This window comes from Bolinopsis microptera, unplaced genomic scaffold (assembly GCF_026151205.1).
Source record: "Bolinopsis microptera isolate Bmic1 unplaced genomic scaffold, MBARI_Bmic_1.0 sca2, whole genome shotgun sequence".
Lineage (NCBI taxonomy): Eukaryota > Metazoa > Ctenophora > Tentaculata > Lobata > Bolinopsidae > Bolinopsis > Bolinopsis microptera.
In genome coordinates, this window is record NW_026971774.1 from 111,882 (window position 1) to 135,341 (window position 23,460).

The 23,460-nt window shown below is 38.0% G+C and overlaps 3 protein-coding genes across 5 annotated transcripts in view; all 3 read right to left on the minus strand.

Moving 5' to 3' along the window:
• Window positions 1-14,492: 14,492 nt before the first annotated feature.
• Window positions 14,493-15,014, minus strand: LOC134825653 (NADP-dependent alcohol dehydrogenase C 1-like). Its single transcript, XM_063837862.1, has one exon. The coding sequence runs from the start codon at window positions 15,012-15,014 to the stop codon at window positions 14,493-14,495; it is 522 nt and encodes a 173-aa protein (XP_063693932.1).
• Window positions 15,015-21,706: 6,692 nt separating this feature from the next.
• LOC134825650 (uncharacterized) overlaps window positions 21,707-23,460 on the minus strand; it is a 30,955-nt gene continuing 29,201 nt past the window's right edge. For all 3 annotated transcript variants that reach the window (XM_063837857.1, XM_063837858.1, XM_063837856.1), the window contains one exon: window positions 21,707-23,371. In XM_063837857.1, coding sequence (XP_063693927.1) covers window positions 23,357-23,371 — 15 coding nt within the window. In that variant the 3' untranslated portion in view covers window positions 21,707-23,356. The remainder of the gene's footprint in view (window positions 23,372-23,460) is intronic.
• Window positions 22,300-22,746, minus strand: LOC134825654 (uncharacterized). Its single transcript, XM_063837863.1, has one exon. It carries the CDS (start codon window positions 22,744-22,746, stop codon window positions 22,300-22,302), a length of 447 nt encoding a protein of 148 aa, XP_063693933.1.

Genomic DNA, 23,460 nt, shown 5'->3' on the forward strand with positions numbered 1-23,460 from the left:
ATTATAGCGTGGGGTCCCCAGATATATCAATATCGATTTATATAAACAATTATCACTGTTTAGATATTCCGGGATATTTGACACGAGAAATTAATAATAATATAATGACAATATTAATATTTGAAATATTTATGATTGCAACGGGCCAGTTTTGAGACATGTTATAGAATAGCTGTGTGCCTTGCTCTGCTAATTGCATCAAATGATTGGACTGAATAATGAATAAATAATTTTGCATGTAAAATCAAATCTTGACTGACTTGACTAGACTTAAGTCCGAGCAGCTATATACCCTCTACTACCCTCCACACTTGTCGGCCAAGCATCACTGTCTGGATCTCCTCACTGCTGGGCAGTTTGGTATCCCTCTTCAGCATATCCAAGAGTGTTAGATGTGGGCGTCCTGGTCCCCGATATCTATGCTGTGGCTCCCAGTACAGAAAAGTACTTGATGGGCCATCATTGTGTCTCGCTATATGCCCGGCTCGTTATATTCTCCTTTGAGGAGTCATTACTGTTGGTTCTGGGATGGTGAGCTTTCAGGCATGCACATTCCTTGCCCTGTTAGTTACCTGTCCTTTCCAAATTAAACTAGCAGTCAAGGAAACGAAAGTCATACAAATGAGCATACAGTGCATACGTGTATGGGCTTAGTAAAAGATGGAACTATGTGTGCAGAACTACCCCAGGAGTGGCAGATAGGCTAAATCCTCTGGAACAAGTAACACGTGATGAGTTTATACCAGCTATAATCAACAGATTGTTTAGCTGCACTGATGAACTAAGGAACATAATGGCTCTACCGCCAAGATATGGAGGATTAGGTATTCCAGTTATGATGGACATGGCAGATCGAGAGTATAAATTCTCCTGTAAGGCTACTAAACATCTAAAAGAAGAAATTCTCAAGCAGGTAGACAACTACACAGAAGACTGGAAACACAGCAAAGGAGTGAAAACCGAAATAACGACCGAACGGAATCTCTTGAACTATCTACAAAAACAAGCAGTAATACGCCAGGAGCTTGAGTCAACACCACTGGCAAAGTTGATGTTCCAACTAGCTGCGGAGAAAGGGGCAAGTGCTTGGTTAACAGCACTACCTTTAAAAGAGTATGGATATCTGATGAATAAACAACAGTTCTCAGACGCAATAGCACTCAGATATAACCTAAACTTAAAGGATAGCCCTAAGACATGTACGTGTGGCCAGAAATACTCGGCAAACCATGCGCTCATCTGCAAACTCGGTGGGTATGTGTCACTGCGGCACAACTCGTTGAGAGACACCTTTGCAGAACTAATGAGAACTGTGAAATGCAAGGATGTGCAGACTGAGCCAGTTCTTCTCCCAGTTGATGGCCTAGAGTTACCAAAGGGAACAGTCCTAGGAGACCAAGCTAGGCTGGACATTTCTGCAAGATCGATTTGGAATGCTTCAGAGAGGGCATATTTTGATGTAAGGGTATTCTATGCCCCAGCCCCCTCCAATGCAAGCAAATCGATCCCAGCAATGTACCAGTCCCATGAAAATGAGAAGAAAAGATGTTACAATGCAAGGGTTCTGGAAGTAGAGAAAGGAAGCTTCACGCCGTTAGTTTTCTCAACATCTGGTGGAATGGGTGGTGAAGCTGAAAGACTAGTAAAGAAGCTTGCTAGCAAGATGGAATACCACACAGGGCAAATGTATTCAGATGCTGTTGGATACATAAGAAAGCGCCTTCGTTTCGAAATCCTAAGAACAACAGTGATTTCTCTACGGAGGGACAGAGGTGCGAGAAAGAACTTTGTTGATATAAACAGTTTAGATTTGAATTTGGAGCCACAAGGCAAAGGTTGATATTCAAATTTTTCTCCCAATATTTGAGATAGGGAATATATTGATTTTTTGAAGGGTTGTTTTTATATCTATTTTTCATATGTTTTGTTAGAAAACCTGCTAACCTTTCTTGGATATCTTCTTGTTAAAGGTGTTTCTGCCTTATTTAGTCAGGATTTAACTTGCAGCTATAAACTTCCGTTTTTACTCCAGTCCAAGGCGAGATGCACGATCTCTACTGTCATTTAGGTATCATTTACAGCTGAGCATAAGGGTTAAATTAAAATTATTTAACCTTTTGGTGCTGTATCAAAATAACATTAATTTATTATTATTATTATTACATAGGGTCATTGTGACAATTATGTGTATATTGTTTGAATAATTTTATCGATACAAATGAGCATTATATTTATATGTATTGTTTTACATAATTTGTATTCTGTAAAATGTACTACAAATTAAATTTTTTGTTTCATTGAAATTTCTTGTTTCATTGGTACCAAACACCTTTGCATTACTGACATTGTCTGACCAATTAAAGTTTGGGGCCATCCTTAACATTTTACATTAATTCTTCTATAACACAAAGCTCCTAATACTCCTAGCTATTTGATTTGCGAAGAGGAACCTAATTTTATCCCGATCCATGACTCCAGTGCCGAAGGCAAAAAGAGTCAAGTACAAGTGTTAGTGAACAAGTTTATTGGTATATTGTAGATTGCGCCCGTCGCATTGCCTGTGCACAGATGTCGCTTACGTTCCTCATATATTCGCGAAGTTATTTTTCGCGAAATTCTGAACTTGGTGTGCTGCGCTGAGCAGATCTATTAAATTGTTAATTTCATCATATGAAGGATACAAGGATACAAGGATACAAGGATACAAAAGTGATAATTATTTTATTGAATTCACAATAGTTATAATTCTGAAATAATTTAAGGTTACACAATTCTAGTTATTTACAGATGTGTAGGGATAAAATAGAAATGTTTAATATAATACTATTTTTGAGGTCCTATAGCATTATGCATTGGCCAGTATTTGAGTGGAAATCTGGGCTCTTATAGTAGGCTGTAAAATTTTCGTTCACAGAGAGAATTGAATGGATTGCTCTTGCTGTGGCAGTAAATTTTGTAGGGTCTAGTGTTTTATCGGATAGCAAACCGGCTAGGTCAGTAATATTTTACTGAATCAGTTGCATAACGTTGCCTGTTGGTGCTCCCCCGCCAAAAAGGCGCCTCCCTGTTGGCACCTGCTCCCCTTTTGGCCCCAAATTAGGTGATTTTAGAGGATGTATCCTCTCTAGTAAACTCTAGTAAAATCTCTGAAAAAGTGTGTTTCTAAAGCAAAACATACAGTTTTGCTAGTACTTCTGTTAAGTTTTTCAAAATTGTCCCACTTTCAAACAACGATTTGGCGCTGCATTTCTTGTTTGAATTATATTTCAAACCTGTTTAAAAGTGTTTAATTAATTAATACTTTCCAAGGTTTTCTCTGCTGGCAAACTACAGATGCAATGAGGCAAGAATCGCTTGATGAAATTTTAACTCACTATGCCACCACCAAATCACTTGAAGATAGACTCGGTGTAGCAAAAAGGCTGCTGAAATATGCAAAAAATTCACCCAGTCTGCCACCATCAAAACAAAATATGTTGATGTCACAGCGGTCGCTATTGCACGATTTCTGGGAGCTCTTAAAACCAGACTGCATTCAACGACGTCAAGGCATTGATCAGTCAGAAAGTCTGTACGAACTACACTGTATTTCTTTGGAAATACTTACCCATTTCAATCAAAAGAAGTATAGGTTTCTCAACAACCATCTTCTCACTGTTCAGAACATTCATGTTCTTGATGACTTGCTAATGTTAAACTCAATCAATGCTCATGAACCATGTTGTGTCAAAGCTCTTGAAGCTAGTTGGGCTACGAAAACTGTTGAAAAAGCTCGTGAGGTCATGTGTGGCAATGTATATGATGCACTCTTTGATGAACCTAATGAAGATAACATATACGATGTGGAGCTTCTCGCCGAAGACACCGGGGAGAATGTTGTTGACTTGTTATCAAAAGAGTGTGATGTTGAAGTCAACAATCTGACCCTAAATCTAAAGTCACCTAATACTTTTTCAGAGACAGTTAAGGTAGTTCATGTGGTGAATCCTCAGTTTGTTTGGGTGCAGGAGTTATCAGATGACATCTTAGAGATCAACCAAGATTTAGCTGATCACATGGCTTCTGCTGCCATCCGGGCCACAAGTCAAGACACTCGGGTTGTGGTGCGAATGAAAAAGTTGAATTTTCGAGGTCAGGTTTTGGCTTGGAAGGTTTCTTCTGTGCTTGTATTTGCTATTGATTATGGTTGGCAGTCGGAGGTACCTCACTCTTACGTTTTTACTGCAGAAGAACACATTTTTGAGATTCCGTCTCTTGCAAAATTGTGTAGGATAATCAATTTGGTTGCTCCGTGCAAAAAAACTAAACTACAGGTGAGGGTGATCAAATTGCTGCAAACAGTGACCAGTTCTGAACCTTTTGCTGGCACCCTCTTAAAAAACCATTTAGATCCAATTGTCGAGCTAGTCAAAACAACTAGAAATGGAGTACTCTTGTGTAATGCTCTCCTATACTTTTCACAACTTTGCTTTTATTCCAAACACAGCGCTGTATGTGGCGAGCTCATGATTAAACCCACCCTTTCCTGCATTCAGCAGTGGTTCTTTTGCACTGAAGTGCTAGCACAAGGATTAGAAGTTATGAGAAATCTCATTGCAAATAGCGAAAAGAATAGGGAGATGTTCATTTTTTGTGGTGGTTTAGAATTTGCTTTTAATGCGTATGCCACCTACTGTAAAGAAGATTCTGTCCATTCTCAAGTTCTGCACGTTCTGAAGTATTGTTTGGAAGAGTATGAGTTTGAATCCAGTACTTATCAAGTTTATTCCATCGAGAATATCATCTCCTCAGAAAACCGGTCTGAAGACAAAGTGGTATTTTCTCATCTTAGTAGTATGTCTCAGTACAACATAGAAACTTCAGATTTCGTTTCGTTCATAGAAAACATTGCAAAACAGCAAGATCTAGTGGTATTCGCTAGAGAAGTTGTTTCATATTTGAACAGTGCGGAGGGTGGTACTATTTACATTGGAGTCACATATCAGGGTCTTGTTAACGGCTTGTTGATGAACCGAGCTCGTAAAGATGAGCACAGAACTAAAATCGACATGGTTATTTCAAAGATGGTTTCAGATTACAAACTTACAGAGCTACCTAACCAACTCGTTGACTGCTCTTTTCAAAGGGTTGAAAACATTCACAAGCGGGCTATGCCTCAGGACACGTCCATGTACCTTATTAAAGTTTTTGTTACCCCCGGGCGGACTCTTTCTCGTTTGAGAGAGGGTGATTCCAATGTGTTCTTCAAAAGAAGACACGGGTGTGTGGTACCAATATCAGCAAACGAGCTGAGGCAACAAATAGCTTGTCAAGGGAACGACAAAAAACAGTTACCTGACTTAGCAAAACTAAATGTGTCTAGAAGAGAACCAATTATTGGTGTGAAAACTGATGTGTCAACAGTTACCATGACAACTGATGTGTCAACAGTTACCATGACAACTGATGTGTCAACATCAGATCAATCACATTTCCTACATTCTGAGGTTACAGATAACATTGCAGCCAGTAAATCGGAGGACAGGGTTAAGAGTTTGGGACCACCTCCTCTAGTTCCAATTAGTCATCTAAGAAATAATTGATCAGGTTTTGTTTTTAAGTTGCTTTAATTTCAATACTTAATGATTTCAGTGCGATAATTCGAATATTAGTTGAAATAAAAGGCTTGCTTCAATTTCAATTTTAAATTACACATTTTATATTACACTTTTGTCATTTCCGGGTTATATCCCTTCAAAATAAATGATTACGCATTAATCATTAATCATTATATGTCATATTTTTAATAAATTTTCATATTTTTAACAAACGTTTATTACTTATAATGTTATCTCGTGTGGTTTCATTTATCTGCAGCATATATATTATAGATAAGTTATGATACAATCAATTACTAAATAACTAATAACAATGAAAAGCACAGTTTATTTTAAAGCCCAATCATTTACCAGTGGTAGCCTCTGAATTCTTCATTTGCTCGATATCGTCATCAGCTCTGACTTTATGACAACATTCAAACGTTTATTTTTAAACCAGCTCAATTTTTTTGGGCACAGATTGTGTTGGTTTGCTTACTTGCTTACTAAATTTGATTATTTTTCAGGTGGATATAATGGCGAGTGTAATACTTCTACTCTCCTTTTCTCTTCTATTGGAAAGAAGTCAGGGGTATGTAGACGAATCACCTGACCCTGATTTCGCTCCAAAGCATTCTCTTGACAACCCAGAAAGAAGTTCTAAAAACGTGGAAAAGAGTGAACATGAAAAGAAAAGTGATTTAAGCAAACCTATGAGACTTGCAGGACACTACAGATTTTTAATAAAAGAAGTCCTGAAACGAGATCTGTTGTCCAATTCTGAAAAAGAACTTTTTGAAAATGCAGATAATGTTGATCCTTATTCAATCGCAGAAGCAATTTTACGACTGATCTCTGATCTGCCAGAAAAACACTCTCAGAATTCTGAAACCCTCTCTTGGTCCCTACCCAATCTAAACCAAGTTACTTTTCAGAAACTCGCTTTTACTTATGCCATTTCAATATTTATCTTGGGTTATTTTAACAATAAATGTCGACACTTCCTTGTGTCACTTCACGCGATCCTGTTGTATCTGTATGCCGTGTACTCTCGCATCAACCTCCAGTACAGTGAAATCAGGGGACGGAAGTTGGCTGCAATCAGCAACCTACCAAGCCACTGTAAAGATGAGTTTAGCATTTCCAGCTTCCTCTCCCGCTCCTGGTCTGTACTACAGATAGGAGACAAATGTGTTAAATATCACCAGCAAGTTTTAACAGACCCTCTGTACGAGATACAGTATCTAAAGTGCTTCTTCTACCCTCTCGTATCAAGTCTGTTAACCCCTCTAACAGTTCTAGGTGAAGAGCTGGGACCCTTCCTGGAGAATGTGTTGAACCCTTTCCCATTCCACCTACAAGTATTCGTCATAGCGTTTGTTAGTGTTGTCATGGGCGGTCTGATGACTACAGTTGTAACTGTAGCTAAACAGAGACCAGGCTCTTCAGTAACCGCACAAACTGAACTTAAGGCACAGTTAGCACAAACTGAACAATTAGCTCTGATTCACAAGGAGGTAATGCAGGAGCTGGTAGTAATGAAGAGAGACGTTACTGAGTTGAAGAACAGTGTTAGTTTCAGTGAAGTGACTAGTTGTCATGGTAACTGCACTACTGAAGTGACTGATATAATGCTGCTCAAAGAAAGACGAGAAGAAGAGAGACTCTTCTTTAGAAGTGCAGAGACCTGAGTCAGTGCTGTAGAGATCTGTTTATAAGTATTCTCTTACAAATTAAAACCCACTAATAGTGTTTAGATGGTAAAACCTAAATCAATAGGCTCTATGTAATATTATAAGAAGCACGTTTAATGTAATACTCAATTTTTGATATTTTATTTTCGACATTTCTGTGGTTTCTAGCTTTAGTTGTCATATTGTTATTTTTTGTTAGAAAAAGAAATTTAAGATTCTTAAATCTTTTAGATTTGTTATGATTATTTTATTAATGATTTAAAAAAAAAAGATTATTTAGGATTTATTTTATCCATGTGGACCGTGGTGCAAAATTTAAGTCATAAATTTGCTTCTCAAAACATAAAACAATCTGATTGTGATCTTCTGACTTTCTTTGTATTATTTTTTGACGAAACTCGTATAATATAAATGCAACAGTTATTTCTTTTTCTTTAACTTCAGCTGTAACAGGCCCTGAATACAAACCCAGGCACATCTTATGGTTTGGCGGCCGCCACCGCACGAAATCTTACTGTATAAAGTCAACTGCGCGGCTCTGATAGCGGTTACTCCGCGCGTTTTGGCACGTGGTATGTTAATTTGAAGGAGAATGAGTTGGTATTGTATTTTAAGTAAAGAAATCAATTTTTATTTGAACTACCCACTTAGGGACCATCCTCTTAGAACGTTCGCCAAAATCTCGGATGTTCAGACCAGTCTGGATTATCCAACAACTTTTTATAGCAAATAAAAATAACTTAAATTCACTAGTAAAATGCAGGTAGTATATCTGTTAGTGAAGTCAATCCCGATCGAAATAATCAATCCCAGGATTTGGGAGTCACAAGCAACAAAAATCCCGGGATTCCCGAAAATCGGGATTCCCGAAAACCGGGAATTTCCAGGGATTCCCCGAAAATCGGGATTCCCGAAAGCAAATGGCGCTCATCTTGAAGTCCCATTCTGTGTAATAAAGTCATGTCCATGCCATGACCCAACTTTTAATTTTATGGTCTAGAGGCTGGAACAAGTTTGTCATGTTATTGTTGGCGCCTTGGCGGGGACTAGCTCATGAACTATCATGTTGTTGAGTGCCATAATTTCTTTGACTTTTGCCGCCAAGTGACCCTTGAAAACATCATATACTAGTAGAGTTTTCTGTACCTCCGGCAGACCAAGGAGAACCTTTCCGTCGTTAACTTATGGCACAATAAAGTTCTCATAGTTGTCATATTCTGGACAAAAAGTTCGAAATGGAAAAATTTCAACGGACTTTAACTTGGACGGACATTAATTGAACGGACTTTATTTGAACGGACATTAAGATGAACGCTAGGGCCTCCAGCGTTCAAGTAATGTCCGTCCAAATAAGGTCCGATAAGGTAATAGCCTGGGGACCCCAGGTAAATGTAACAGTGCTAGGAAAGCTCCACGTGATGTTAAGGTTAACCTAAAGTTGTCTAAGATAAAACCACTTCACGCCGAATGGCTTGTAAAAGTTAACACTGAAATGCAGGACCGGGGTAGTTTGATAAAAAATGGTTTCCATAAAGTTAGAAATCACTGCTGCTTGTTTAAGCATGGACTATTTCATGCACGAAAACCCATTTGATGAAGATGATATGTAATATTAGACACTGATCATGTACACATATTTTAACATTTTTACTGCTTAATGACTGCTTTTCTTACTTACTGTATAAAAAATGGATTTAAAAATCATTTGCTGAAATTAAAAAACGACAACGTCAAAAAATTCGGATTTTTGATGGTTTTGAATGCCTTCGAGCGTTCATATTAATGTCCGTTCATAACTATGTCCGTTCATGTAATGTCCGTCCAAATAAGGTCCGATAAGGTAATATTCGGAAGAAGCAATTAAGCAATACTTCAGCTTTTTAGTAAATTATATTGGTGTTTAGAAATCAGGGGCTAAATTCTAAAAATTTGCAACCATGATCCATCCGAGATAAATGGATTAGACTGCAATCTAATGATAACTGATAGCGATAAGCAGTCCCGGCTGGCTCAACAACCTAAATTAAATTATATGAATTATGAGGCTGTTCATTAGCCTTTAAAATAGCCTCCAGAATACTATCATACTGGCTCAAATTGATTAAATAGATTGAAATGATCGTTTGCTTCAATAAAACAAACGATTTTATTTAAGATAAACAAAGAAAGTCTATTTTTGTTCACAGCTATTGAGTTTGTTAAGTCTGTTAACCACTACGTGTTTCGCTTCTTTATCCTCGTCCTGCCCTTCTAGCTTCTTCTTCCTTGATAATATCTGAACGTCTTCAGGAGTTTCAGGAACAGATCTCCCCGTGGTGTCAGGAAGGAACCGCCGGCGCCACACATGCCAGCAAAGATAAACCCGCAAACAGGGCTAAAGGCACCCTCCTGTCTCCCATAGAGCAAGTTAATGTAGGGACCAATGAAGCTGCCTATCCTGGCACAACTGGAGCAGAGACACATTATCATGCCCCGGTGTGATGTTGGAGCTAATTCTCCAGGATACAAGTACATCATGATGAAAGCAGCTCCAGATCCCATGCTTCCAATAATGCTGGCCAATGTTTCTAGACTCCAAAATCTTTGTAAGAACGTAGAACTCAGAGTAGAGGAATTATTGTGTCTATGAAGTAATTAAGTAATTAGTGGCGGTGATTTCCGAGTTTAGATTGTCAGCTATTGTTCAATCCCTAAATACTATTTAGGGATTGAACAATAGCTGACAATCTAAACTGAATATTTACTATTTAAAATAGTAAATATTCATCAAAATACTCGTTAAGATGACAATCATCTACAATGTTTATTATAATCTCAAGAGACGCAGGAATTACTGCCTGGTAATGATGCTGGTAATTACTTAATTAGATTTAGACTGATGGTCACGCACAATCCAATGTGCCATTATTTTTTCCGACCAAATAAAGTCCGTTAGGGTATTCATCCAACGCTGATAATCGATTTATTTCGTTGAACTTAAAGTTCAACAGTGCTCGTGATTTATTTGTATATCGTTCTTGGTCGTAATATAAATTATCATCGTGCACGTGCTACCACAGGAGCAATTAAATGAGCATGTACAGCTGCTTAAGCAGTGACCACATACCCAAAAATTGTATCCTTCATATAGTATATGATAATAATTCTGGACTGAGCGAGTTCATACTCGATCCTATATACCACCGTTTAATTACGAAAATGTTATGTCTGTTTTCGAATATTATAATAGGCGGGTTTATAATAGGTGGGTTTATACTGTTGCATTTCAACTGCGATAGTTATCAAGTCCCGGCCGTAGGCACGGGGTACACCATGCAGTATTGCTTATATTGCGGCATGGTTTCAAGTTAACTAGCAGGAACCCATCTAACCCTAAATGGTTTCAAGACTCAAGAGACTAAAATAATTATTACCTATTTAATTCGCGTTTTTGACACCACTTGGGGGTCCAAATTTTCTTATTCCTTGGCCAATTTTTTATTTTTTCATGCTGATTTGAAGGCCATTAAGGCATTTGACCCAGTCAAAAAAGTTCCAGTTTTATATCTTTTACGGTTTTTGCGGAACGTCGTGTTAAAGTTGATGCCGTGGTGTCAGTAAAATGGTACGGATATATATATATATATATCGTCTCGCTTTATATATAGTAAGATAGTAAGATATCATCTCGCTTTATACATACTCATAGTAAGATAGCTTTAAGCTCACCACTTATCTCTTAGCAGTTTAAAAAGACATCTATATTTGTTCATTTACTAGATACTGTATTCATTCATTTGATACCTATGATAACTTTTAATTAATGCATTATCAAAGGATGTAAAAAGGAAATGTTGAAACGTGGACCGATGCAGTGTTTTCCATTGCTAGCTTCAATATCAAAATGCGCAGTTTTGCTAGTACCGTAGTTAAGTTGTTCAAAATTGTCCCACATTCAAACGACGATTTGGCGCCCCCCTAAGATGACGAAGTTGCTGGGGTTATAAGAAACCACAATAAATAAACTCTCTTTATTATTTTGTTTGCATCGACTTTGTCACGCGGTGAATCTGGATTGTTTAACGATAAAGTCTTGATGGTTTAAACTCGGATATAAATAGAAATGAGACTAGTTTCCTTTTTTCATCTCATCTTATTATCTTAAGGTGAATGAACAAGAAGGGACAGCTATTTTTATGCAATGATTTTTTGTAAATTTTGTGACACAGAAAACAGGGATTGGTCAACTGGAGGTGTTTTGTGGTAAACTGCCTAACAAATGTTGTTTCGTTTCGCTTCGTTTCGTAACCAAAATTATGGTAACCAAATTTATTGTGAACCAAATTTATTGGCCCTAAGGTATTCTGGTTATTTACTGTCTGCACTCAATAAAATTATTTATTTGAATAAATTGCAACTGTTACCCAATTAGAATGTAGGCCGTCGTTTTCTTTGATACCACTCGCAAGATGAACTGTGTGTGGAATAAGATGACACGGACAACAATTCTCCTCGCGCTGATCACTCTGTCGTTAGCAGGTCAGTTGTTACAACCTTATTATGATATTTAGTTATAGATAAAATGAAAGCAGACTTTGTTTAAGAAATATCCGATCCCATGATGATTTTCATAAATTGTTTATTGAAGTTATTTTGTAATTTTGACAGTCTCGTACAGTAATTTTATAAGTTTCAGTAGCTACTAGCTAAATAACATGCCTTCAGTTGAATACAAGGTTACAACGGATACAAGCTCTGTCGACTGGGCAGGCTCAAACAGTCACTTTTATTACAAGTTTATGGGAACGAAAGGCAGCACAACTGAGCACCTTGCTGACAATGATAATGATAGGGAGATAGGGAAAAGTGACACCTATATGATCACAGATAACACCGACATAGGCGAGTTCAGATGTGTGTCAGTGAGACATGGCGGTAGTGATGGGTGGATGTTTAACGAGGTAAAGCTTACTTGATTTCACTTCTGAATTTTTGTGAATTCTATTGACACACTGGTTTGACTAAAGACTAAAAATACATGTACATGGAATTAAATCAAAATTAGTCTATAATCTATATTTTATTATTTGTGCAAGCTGTTGACGGCTCTGAGACTGAATATGAAATTTGAGCAATGAGCATTGGTTCCATTATTTACTTTGTTGTGACATCATCCACTAAACAGAATAATGATTGAGAGTTGAGACCAATGTCTATTCAATCATTCGAATAATTTTAGGAATCATTGCTGTCAATAACTCTGCAAAATTAGGAAAAAGACTTCAAATTGATGCCGCTATTCATATTATAAATGTGCAATAAATAACGGAACTATTTCTAGGTGTTCGTTGAGATAAATGGACGTCCCATACCAGCGATACCGAACCTGATAGGTTGGCTCGATGATTCTATACCAGTATTGATAGAGGTAGCATTTTGCGTCACCAATTTCGGTAAGTCCAACATCAAACATATAGAGGAAAGGTCAAATTATTTTATAACACATAGTGCTACCCGTTATTCTGCGAAACCCAGCATAAGTATTAATTGTTGCTTATTAAAAGTGGTTAATATTTTACTTTTTAACTACTATACGGTTAAAATTCGTAAAAAGTAAACATTTTTTTACACAATTTATTATGATTATTATTAAATTATACCATTACCAGTAATAAAACCGCAAACTTACAGCTAGAATTACGGATCAGGGGCGAGACAACCTTGTTACGTATTGAGGCACTGAGGCACTTGAGGCAGTACTTTGAGGCACTTGAGGAAGTACTTTGAGGCACTTGAGGCAGCACTTTGAGGCCCTGAGGCACTTGAGGCAGCACTTTGAGGCCATTGAGGCAACACTTTGAGGCCCTGAGGCACTTGAGGCACCACTTTGAGGCATTTGGGACAACATTTTGGGGCACTGCGGCACTCGAGGCGCCAATTTGCGGCACTCTCAAGTGTAAATGTTTCCAAACATTGAAAACGTAATATTTAAATTTTAAACTGCCCCATATTTATGCATCTTCAAGTTCAGCGGTGAAATGAATATCGTTCTGCATTTGCCGTTAACTATTACATAATAGCAATACGCAGTAAGTAAGTTACAATTTTGTAATGTTTGTCAAGTGCCTCAGGGTGTCAAAGTGCTGCCTCAAGTGCCTCAAAGTGCTGCCTCAAGTGCCTCAAAGTACTGCCTCAAGTGCCTCAAAGTACTGCCTCAAGTGCCTCAGTGCCTCAATGCGTCACAAGGTTATCTGTCAGGGGCTCAAACATTCTAATTTCAGAAAATAAGGTGAGAAACAGATGCCCGCCCGAACATCCTTACTCGTTTCTTCAAAATAACAGGTGCTGCTCAAACAACAAAGAGGGCACTACCAGTATAGAAACTTTAAAACCATACTGTGACCAGAAGACACTAGGAGATGGAAGTATATGCTGTCATGGTAACAGTATAGACTTAGAGTGTTCAAATAAACCTTGCCTCCACTTTGCTCCAATAGGTATGAAATTTGTTAATGGAAAGTATGCCTGATCCGTATATCAGGGACTAAACGGCGTAAGAGCAACCATTTCTTACCTCTTCACTAATCACTAATCACTTCAATGGTGATAACCGCGCAACAATAAATTTAATTCCTAGAACTTTCTCAACTCAGATATCGTAATGAAAAGAGAATGTCCAATTCTATATCTCGCAATTAAAACTACCGTTATCGCTTTGCTGATTGGAATTCTGAGTTTTCGGATTCTGAGACCAATTGTTATCTACTCCTTATATAACTCTACGTTGGACCCCAGTCATAGTTATGACAATTGTGTTTTAACATTTATAAGTAGTTACGAGAAGGTGCGGGCGGTCTAATTCAGAGCATCATTATACTAATTGGGGAATAAAATGTTGTATTTGAAGTATGGCTCGTCGAATAAATGTTGCAAAAATTTATTTACTTTTGGATTAATAAAGACTCCAAATAAAAATGAAATGTTGAATTTTGTCAAGGATAAGTTATTACGATATGAAATTAAACTTGTGAAAAATCTATGTATAATTGCTTCGATAGTTACGATGCATCGGAAAAATTGACATCCTACAATAATAGTGCCTTTAAAAGAATTTCTTAATATACACTCGAAAATTAAACTCTCAAAAATTCATTCGTTACTTTACATTAATTTATTTTCACAGAATGAGGGCCACTTAAAACTTTTAAAATCGAATGTGTCCATAAAAGTTTTAAGAGTTCAGTTAAAAACTAGCTTCAATGTCTAGGACGTATCTCAAACCACCAGCGTTTGCTTTAGAAAGGTTAATGAAAATCTCATCTACCTTGCTAGCATCAACAATCTCAATATCAGGGTAAATATCCTTCTCCACACAGAAATCAACGCACTCCTGAAGTGACTTCATACCCCCAACCATAGACCCAGCAATAGATTTCCGCTGAGCAAGGAGAGGAAACTGATAGAACTGCAAGGGAGCAGCTACGGCACCAAGTTGTACCAAGGTTCCGTTAGTAGAAAGAAGACCGAGATAAGTCATGAGATTGTGAGGAGCACTGACAGTGTTAAGAATGAGATCCAGTGAGTTGTTGTGTGAGTTGATGGAGGCGGGACTGGAGGTGTCCACGTAGTGTAGTGCTCCCTTTTCTTTTGCTAGCTCCACTTTCTTGTCACTGCTGGATACCGCTACCACTTCATGTCCTAGAGCTGATGCTAACTTGATTCCCATAGTGCCAAGTCCACCGATCCCTACTATTCCTATCTTCATCTTCTTCCAGCTCTTATATCAAAGAAATTCTGGAAACATGTCAAATCGACATCAAAATCTACTCGCATACCAGGAACAGTAAACTATAACGGCAGATTTAGAAACAATCACTTAGACCAAGCTGAAATGTTCAATGAATATTTTGCTGCACAGTTTTCCGAAGCGAGTAATTATGATGTTGATATTGATTATAGTAATGACTCAGTAAACGACATTGAGTTCACTACCAGCAGAATCCGAAAAATTCTAAAAGATGTCAATGTTAATAAAGCTGCTGGTCCAGATGGTATCCATGGCAAAATTTTAAAGAACTGTAGAGATAGTATTGCATATCCACTCTCGAGCCTTTTTAAAATCTCATATAACATAGGTCAGATACCATCTGAGTGGAAATTGGCTAACGTAGTACCTGTGCATAAGAAAGGCCCCAAAACTCTAGTAGTAGAGGCTCTTACGGGCAAAAAGACGTGTTTTCTGCTACGAGTTTAGAGACCTAACCGCTAATTGGACACAATAGTATGATGTCTAAGGATCGATAATATGTTAAGAAGTATAAATTTGGACTTATTAGTCACGTGCTATACCAATGCGCGTTTTAAACTTTGACAGTCTATTACTCTAAGGCAAATAGAGTAATTATATTCATATTTTGTCAGCAATAAGATCACATTATTTTCTATTTAGTGTGAAAATATGAGCTAGAACGGACATAATCTCGCTGAGTTATAGCTGTTTGAAATTTATGATGAACGCGCGGGTGCCAATTGATAACAACTAAATGCTTTTGCGCGTAGTGCGCGTCGAAAATTTGGCAAAAACGCTTGCGGAGTGACAATATTCAAACTTCGATAAAGTATATGAAGTGGGTACTTCTCGGAAAGGAAAAATTTAGGCAAACACGATGTGACTATTTTTGGGTTGATTTAATACAACTGCAAAAAATTATTCAAACTTCAAGCAAAAAAGTCAAAATTTTTACCATTTTTTTGGATTTTTACCTCAGAACAAATAGAGGGATTTGTTTTATTTTTATACAATCTTGTGCGGCTGTCTTTTAGCTATCTTTATGCAAGTTTTGCCGACATGCCAACAAAATTAACTTGCTCAAAATATCAAAAAACATGGTTTTTTGGCCTATTTTTGGCCCAAAAATCGGTTTTTTGCGATTTTACCCCAGAACAATCAGTCCAATCATCTTGAAACCACTTTCAATCGATTCTACGGTCAAAAATACGTCTAGTAAGGTGTATCTGGGGTCCCTAACGTATCGAGCAGACAATGCCCGTAAGAGCCTCTACTATAGTTGAAAATTATCGGCCAATCTCTCTCACCAGCCTTGTAATGAAAATTTTTGAAAAAATTGTGAGAGATGAACTGTTGGCAAAATGCCAGCATAAAATACATGACAACCAACATGGTTTTCTTCCTCAGAGGTCTTGTACTACACAAATGGTCGGGTATATAGACTGTCTCTCTCTGTCTATCAACGATAATGTCAGAACTGATGTGGTATACTTTGACTTTGCCAAGGCCTTTGACTCAGTTAACCATGATGTCATCCTAAAGAAATTAAAATCGGAATTTGAAATTAATGGTACACTGTTGAAGTTCATTATGAACTATCTCAAAGACCGCAAACAGTGTGTTATAATTGGGGGATCCCACTCAGAACTTAAGAATGTTGAATCTGGGGTTCCCCAAGGCTCCATTTTAGGACCTCTGTTCTTTGTACTCTTTATTAACGACATGTCAGAATGCGTAAGTGAAGGTACAAAGATAGCCCTATACGCTGATGACACCAAAATATGGCGTAAAATCACGGGCTGGAGAGACCATGAGATCCTACAAGCAGACATAGACGCCCTGCATTGCTGGGCAGTAAGAAACAAAATGAAGTTTCACCCAAATAAATGCAAGGTGCTCTCTATATCTAGCAAAATGAGTGAAAAGGGAATTTTGAGTTTTTTCCCCTTCCAGCTCTTTGTCTATACCCTAGATGGAACGGCACTAGACTTCGTCCAGAGTGAAAAAGACCTTGGGGTCTTTGTTAGAACTGACCTTAAGTGGGAGGAGAACATAGTCAACCTTTGTACGAAAGCTAGTTCTCGTCTAGGTCTAATGAAAAGAACTCTACGGTTTATTAACGACCGTAAACAAAAACGGGCATTCTATCTAGCGCTGGTTAGGAGCCTTTTCGAAAATTGCAGTGTTGTCTGGAGACCAACAAGTGTTGTCTTGAATAACAAAGTTGAAAACATTCAGCGCAGAGCAGTTAAGTGGATCCTTGGCGAACAGGATCATCACTATAATGACTTAGAATACTTGGCTCGATTAAGAGAGCTAGACATGTTGCCAATGGAGCTGAAGTTTGAATACACAGACTTACTATTATTCCATCAGATATACAATGGTCAATCTGTTCTGAAGCTCCCACCTTATTTAACCCCGATAACAACCAGTGAACAGGGTAGGTTGCGTTCAAACATAAGGCAACCCTCGAGATATAATGAAGTTGATACATCTCAAATGCCTGATATCAACCAGAGGCGACAGAACAGACACGACCACCTTTCCCTGAAGTGTACTGTGGAAGCAAAAGCTCACTCCTTTAAGAGAAGCTTCTTCTTCAGAACACACAGTGTCTGGAATGACCTACCAACTGACCTTAAAGAGATAAGTGATGCCGGAACTTTTAAGTCAAACCTGGCAAAACACTTTTGGGACAAATTGACAGACCCTGACTAAGTTAATGAGTACAAATGATATTTATATGTGGGCCCCCGCCACTGATAGATCGGTCACGATACTGAATATAACAACTATAATATAAAAAGAAATCTATTAAATAATATTAAATAACATTTACGTTCTGTCACCATGATTTGACCCTGGTGCAGTCCTCAGTTAATATACTTAACTGGATTACGCGAACTTTATATCCGACTGTAATCTTGCTTTTAATCGCTGTGTGATGATACGCGCGCAATTTTTGGCGCATTATGAGTCGGGTCATGGATACATTATGTATTTATTTTGATAATTCTAAATTTGCGTGTTTTAGATACATTTTGTGTGTTTAGATGGAGGTGGTGTTAGTGAGTCTGGGAGTAGAACTATTACTTGTAATACGTATACCCCCAGAACTTGTACCACTTAACCATGCTTTTAGTATTTATACAATATGGACTACAACTTTTACCCTACAAATGCCTCATGATAATAATGTCGTATATTTTTAATTCTCTTTGCTGTATTGTATAATGTACTATTTGTAAAAGTTTCAAATCAAATCAAATCATCTTCTTATCTCCCTTTGTAGCTCCATAGTATCTCAAGGGATCCCACATTGTTATGCCAGCACACACCTTCAAAAGATTTTGTTATTTTAATTAAATGTTGAAGAATCAAATTCCAAATTATGTTATTTCTGGAAGTTTTTACTTTATAACAATGCTGACTGCTGGCAAGCATGGCCGTGCAATTATAATATTACTCACTATACTATTTACCCCCTATACTACATATTATACACCCTTTACTGATTTTCAGGCATTAAGACTCACCGAAAGTAGTTCAGCAGGCAAATTTTCAGTTCAAAAAATTCTAATTCAATGTCAAAGATGACAGGAATAAAAAATAGTTATATGTGGAGGTTTTTAAGAAATTTGCGCAAAATACTTTATCGGACCTTATTTGGACGGACATTACTTGAACGCTGCAGGCCCTAGCGTTCATCTTAATGTCCGTTCAAATAAAGTCCGTTCAATTAATGTCCGTCCAAGTTAAAGTCCGTTGAAATTTTTTCAAACATTTTTCCATTTCGAACTTTTTGTCCAGAATATGACAACTTTGAGAACTTTATTGTGCCGTAAGTTAACGACGGAAAGGTTCTCCTTAGTCTGCCGAAGGCACAGAAAACTCTACTAGTATATGATGTTTTCAAGGGTCACTTGGCGGAACAACATAGTTCATGAGCTAGTCCCCGCCAACATGACAAACTTGTTCCAGCCTCTAGATATTACGGTAAATCGTGTTGCCCAGGACATTGTCAAACGTTGTTATAGTTCATATAACTGAGGGGAGGTAATGAAACAGTGCTAGGAAAGCTCCACGTGATGTTAAGGTTAACATAAAGTTGTCTAAAATAAAACCACTTTACGCCGAATGGCTTGTAAAAGTTAACAATGAAATGCAGGACCGGGGTAGTTTGATAAAAAAAGGTTTCCACAAAGCTAGAAATCATTGATGCTTGTTTAAGCATGGACTATTTCATGCACGAAAACCCATTTAATGAAGATGGTATTTGATATTAGACACTGATCATTGCATGTACACATATTTTAACATTTTGAAAGCTTAATGACTGCTTTTCTTACTTACTGTATAAAAAATGGATTAAAAATCATTTGCTGAAATTAAAAAAACGTCAAAAAATTGAAAGAAATTCGGATTTGTGATGGTTTTGAATGCCTTCGAGCGTTCATATTAATGTCCGTTCACAATTATGTCCGTTCATGTAATGTCCGTCCAAATAAGGTCCGATAAGGTAATGTTTATAAACAATAATAAAGATTCGGCGGAATGACAGGCTGAGCGCCGCCCAGTAATGTTACATTAGTATTACCTCCCCTCAGTAATATGATAATGAACTATAACAACATCGGACTCGGACATTACTGGGCCGCGCTCAGCCTGTCATTCCGCCTAATCTCTGTTTATGAACATGATAGCCTGAGGTCCCCAGGTAACGTCGGACAATGTCCTTGGCAATGGCAACACGATTTACCGTAATATCTAGAGGCTGAGCTGGAACAAGTTTGTCATGTTGGCGGGGACTAGCTCATGAACTTCAACTATGTTGTTGAGTGCCACAATTTTGTTGACTTTTTCCGTCAAGTGACCCTTGAAAACATCATATACTAGTAGAGTTTTCTGTGCCCCCGGCAGACCAAGGAGAACCTTTCTGTCGTTAACTTAAGGCACAATAAAATTCTCATTATAGTTGTCATATTCTGGACAAAAAGTTCGAAATGGAAAAATTTTTGAAAAAATGTCAACGGACTTTAACTTGGACGGACATTAATTGAACGGACTTTATTTGAACGGACATTAACTTTAAGATGAACGCTAGGGCCTCCAGCGTTCAAGTAATGTCCGTCCAAATAAGGTCCGATAAGGTAGTTACCTTATCGGACCTTATTTGGACGGACATTACTTGAACGGACATAATTATGAACGGACATTAATATGAACGCTAGAAGGCAATCAAAACCATCAAAAATCCAATTTTTTTGACGTTTTTAAATTTTATCAAATGATTTTTAAATCCATTTTTCATACAGTAAGCTTATCTGCGATGTGCGGCTCTTACTAATTCGCTCGCCCAAAAATTTCACGTGACTTTGGTTTTTATGATTTTGCAGCCGTACAAAACGATTTTACATGAACCCTAATCCCAACCCTAACCATAACCCCGAAGCTAACCATAACCCTTACCACAACCCTAACCCTAACCCGAGCCCTAAACAATCGAATTCATGTTTTACTAGCCTGTCACGTGACCAAAACGGTTATTTGCCCATAACTCTCCGTGGAAGCATTTTTACCCTACGTCATGGGGGGTGATTCGGAATCAGCGTCCAAAAATACACCGATTCAGATCAATTTCACACCCTAAGGGCCTTTTCACAAGAATTTTCTTAAAATTTGGGCGAGCGATTTAGTAGGAGCGGCGATGTGCAGATAAGGTACGAAGGTACCTACAGGACTAGATTAGATACCGTCGGTCATATACCTAGGGATGTATCCCGGTTTGTCTTCTACTTTATCGAGATGGGTGGTATGGTAGAAGGTATCGTAGCGGACATAAGCCACCGAAGGTCGCCTATACCAAGTGGGGAGGGGGGGGGGGGGGGGGGGCTAGAGATAAAGCTTAAGCTGTACTTTAGGCATTCAAGTATCTCTCTAGTAGAGCAGTTGGTATCGTTCATTGCCCGGTACGACTACGAGTTGGACAGACAACCAGTTGTAAAAGAAAATGTGGAGGTAGAACTAGAAGAAGCCGAAGATCAACTTCAAGATAGTGATAATGTAATAATGTGATATTTACAATTCAGATTGTTAAAATTTTATAATACCTTGTTTTTATTAATTCAATTTCAACGATATAGTTTAGTAAAAGTCTAATGATAGCTATTGAAATTGACTTAAATTAAAAAGTTGTCATATTCTGGACAAAAAGTTCGAAATGAAAAAAGTTTGAAAAAAATTCAACGGACTTTAACTTGGACGGACATTAATTGGACGGACTTTATTTGAACGGACATTAAGATGAACGCTAGGGCCTGCAGCGTTCAAGTAATGTCCGTCCAAATAAGGTCCGATAAGGTACACGATAGCGTTAATCAAATTTTAGAACGTCGTAAGCAGCTGTATTGTTAAACAAAACAAAAAGAAGGCGCTATTTGAGTTTTGGGACGAAAAAGGTTCACGAGCTAATCTGCGTCCTAAAACATAAAATACACCGAATTAGATTAAATTCAGGCTCTCAGGGCCTTTTCACAAGAATTTTCTTAAAATTTGGGCTAGCGATTTGTGGGAGCGGTCATGAAAACGTAGATTGTTTCAATTTTTGGCATATATTTAAAAAAATTAATATGTGAATAGGTGAGTAAAAGACACTGAAACAAGCATTGGACCATTTCGAATAAATTACATCAAAGTGATTTTCGATATTTACATTTAAATCATAAATTGTAAATATGGATATCCGTCGTTCAACACTCCATTATCTCACTTTTAGTGTAAAATCAAATTTGTACAGACTTGTACATTGTACGATAATCAATATAAAACAATAGTGGCATGGTTACCGATGTAGTTGTCATAGTAACAATAATTTTAACAAGTTTTAACATTTAAGTTAAAACGCGGACAGCCCGGGTGAGATGCCTCAAAAAATCAACATTCAGAAATGATATTATCTATAAACCAAGTGGGCGAATATATTTTACCACAATAAAACTCATGATTTAGGATATCCTGTAAGGGGGAGCGTGCATTGTAAATTTTATTTCATACTACTCCGGAAAAGACCAATACTGAACTGGTGGTTTTGTCATGCTAAATCTCACAGGAAAGTTGAAACCAAAACCTTGTTAAGCTTAAACATCATATAAAATAGATCAAAAATGACCAAAATATAAAAATAGCCCATCAGGTGGCAGGTTGCCATGACAACGACTCCAGGTGAATGGTCCGTCACCAAGTAACGAGTAATGATTCTTCAGAAGAACTTGCCGCCCATTTTCCCACCCCCAAATTTGGCAGGGCCCTTTTTGCCGGCTCCCCCGATCCCAGGTTTTGCTCCCATGCCAGACTTAGCTGGTGGTTTATGCGGAACGTACGGTTTCTTCGCCCCGACAGCAGAACTTGTAGGTTTACTGAAGTTAGAGACTGATTTGGTCTTGACGGCAGCTTTCTGCCAGTTAGATCGGGGACCAGGTTTTGAAGGGACGTTAGAGGACGGGAGAGAGGACTTGATTTGGAGAGAACTTGGTTTGTTAGACTGGATAGAACTGGCCTTGCTAGCGATTGAATTGGATCTGACCAAGGAACCAGACTTCTGTGCCAAGTTACCCCTGGTATTTAGCGGGGCAGGTTTCCCTGAGCCCGGGGCATGTTTCCCTGGGCCCGTCTGTTTAGGGGCGCTGGTAAGTCTGTTAACCGCCATTGTTCTGCTTTTAGCAGTAGCCCACTTAGAGGAGGCACTGGAGGGTGGTTGCCTAGGTAACTGCCGTGTTTTGCTTTTAGAGAGCCACTTCTTAGCGGCTCCTTCTGAACTGGTGCTACTAGGACGGTTGCCAAGGTTACTGCTACTTTTATTCGCTCTCACAAGTTTGGGGGGCTGGTCAGATCTGTTTTTAGAGAGCTCCTTGTGACTCTCCTTCTCTTCCACTTTGCCCCGCCACTTTGAAACCACTTTCTCAGCCTTCAGCTCCTCTATCTTATCGGTGTTCTGCAATGGTCTTAGTTCGCATGTTAAAATAACACTTTCAGCAACTGCCCAGCAAGAAAACTCTCAGCCGCATTCCCATTAGCAATTGATGACGTCATGATCAAATAATGACGTCATAATCAAACAATGGCGTCATCCATTTAATCAGCATCTTATCAGTATCTAATGTGAACACCTTAGTTAAAATTTACAAAAGTTCAGTTCTTCGAGTTTTAGTTTTTAAAACAAATTATCAGAGCAATTTGAGCGATATAAGCAGTGCGTAGCAGTCATTCATCATCATAATTGTTGCTATAGCAACTAGCTGTCATTTTCACACTCCAGTTCATCTTATCTTAAACTGAGGGGTGTAGCATTATCAAACTATCAAAGTATTACCTTATATGGGCATCACGTGTTAAGTATTAAGGGGAGGGGAATCAAACTAAT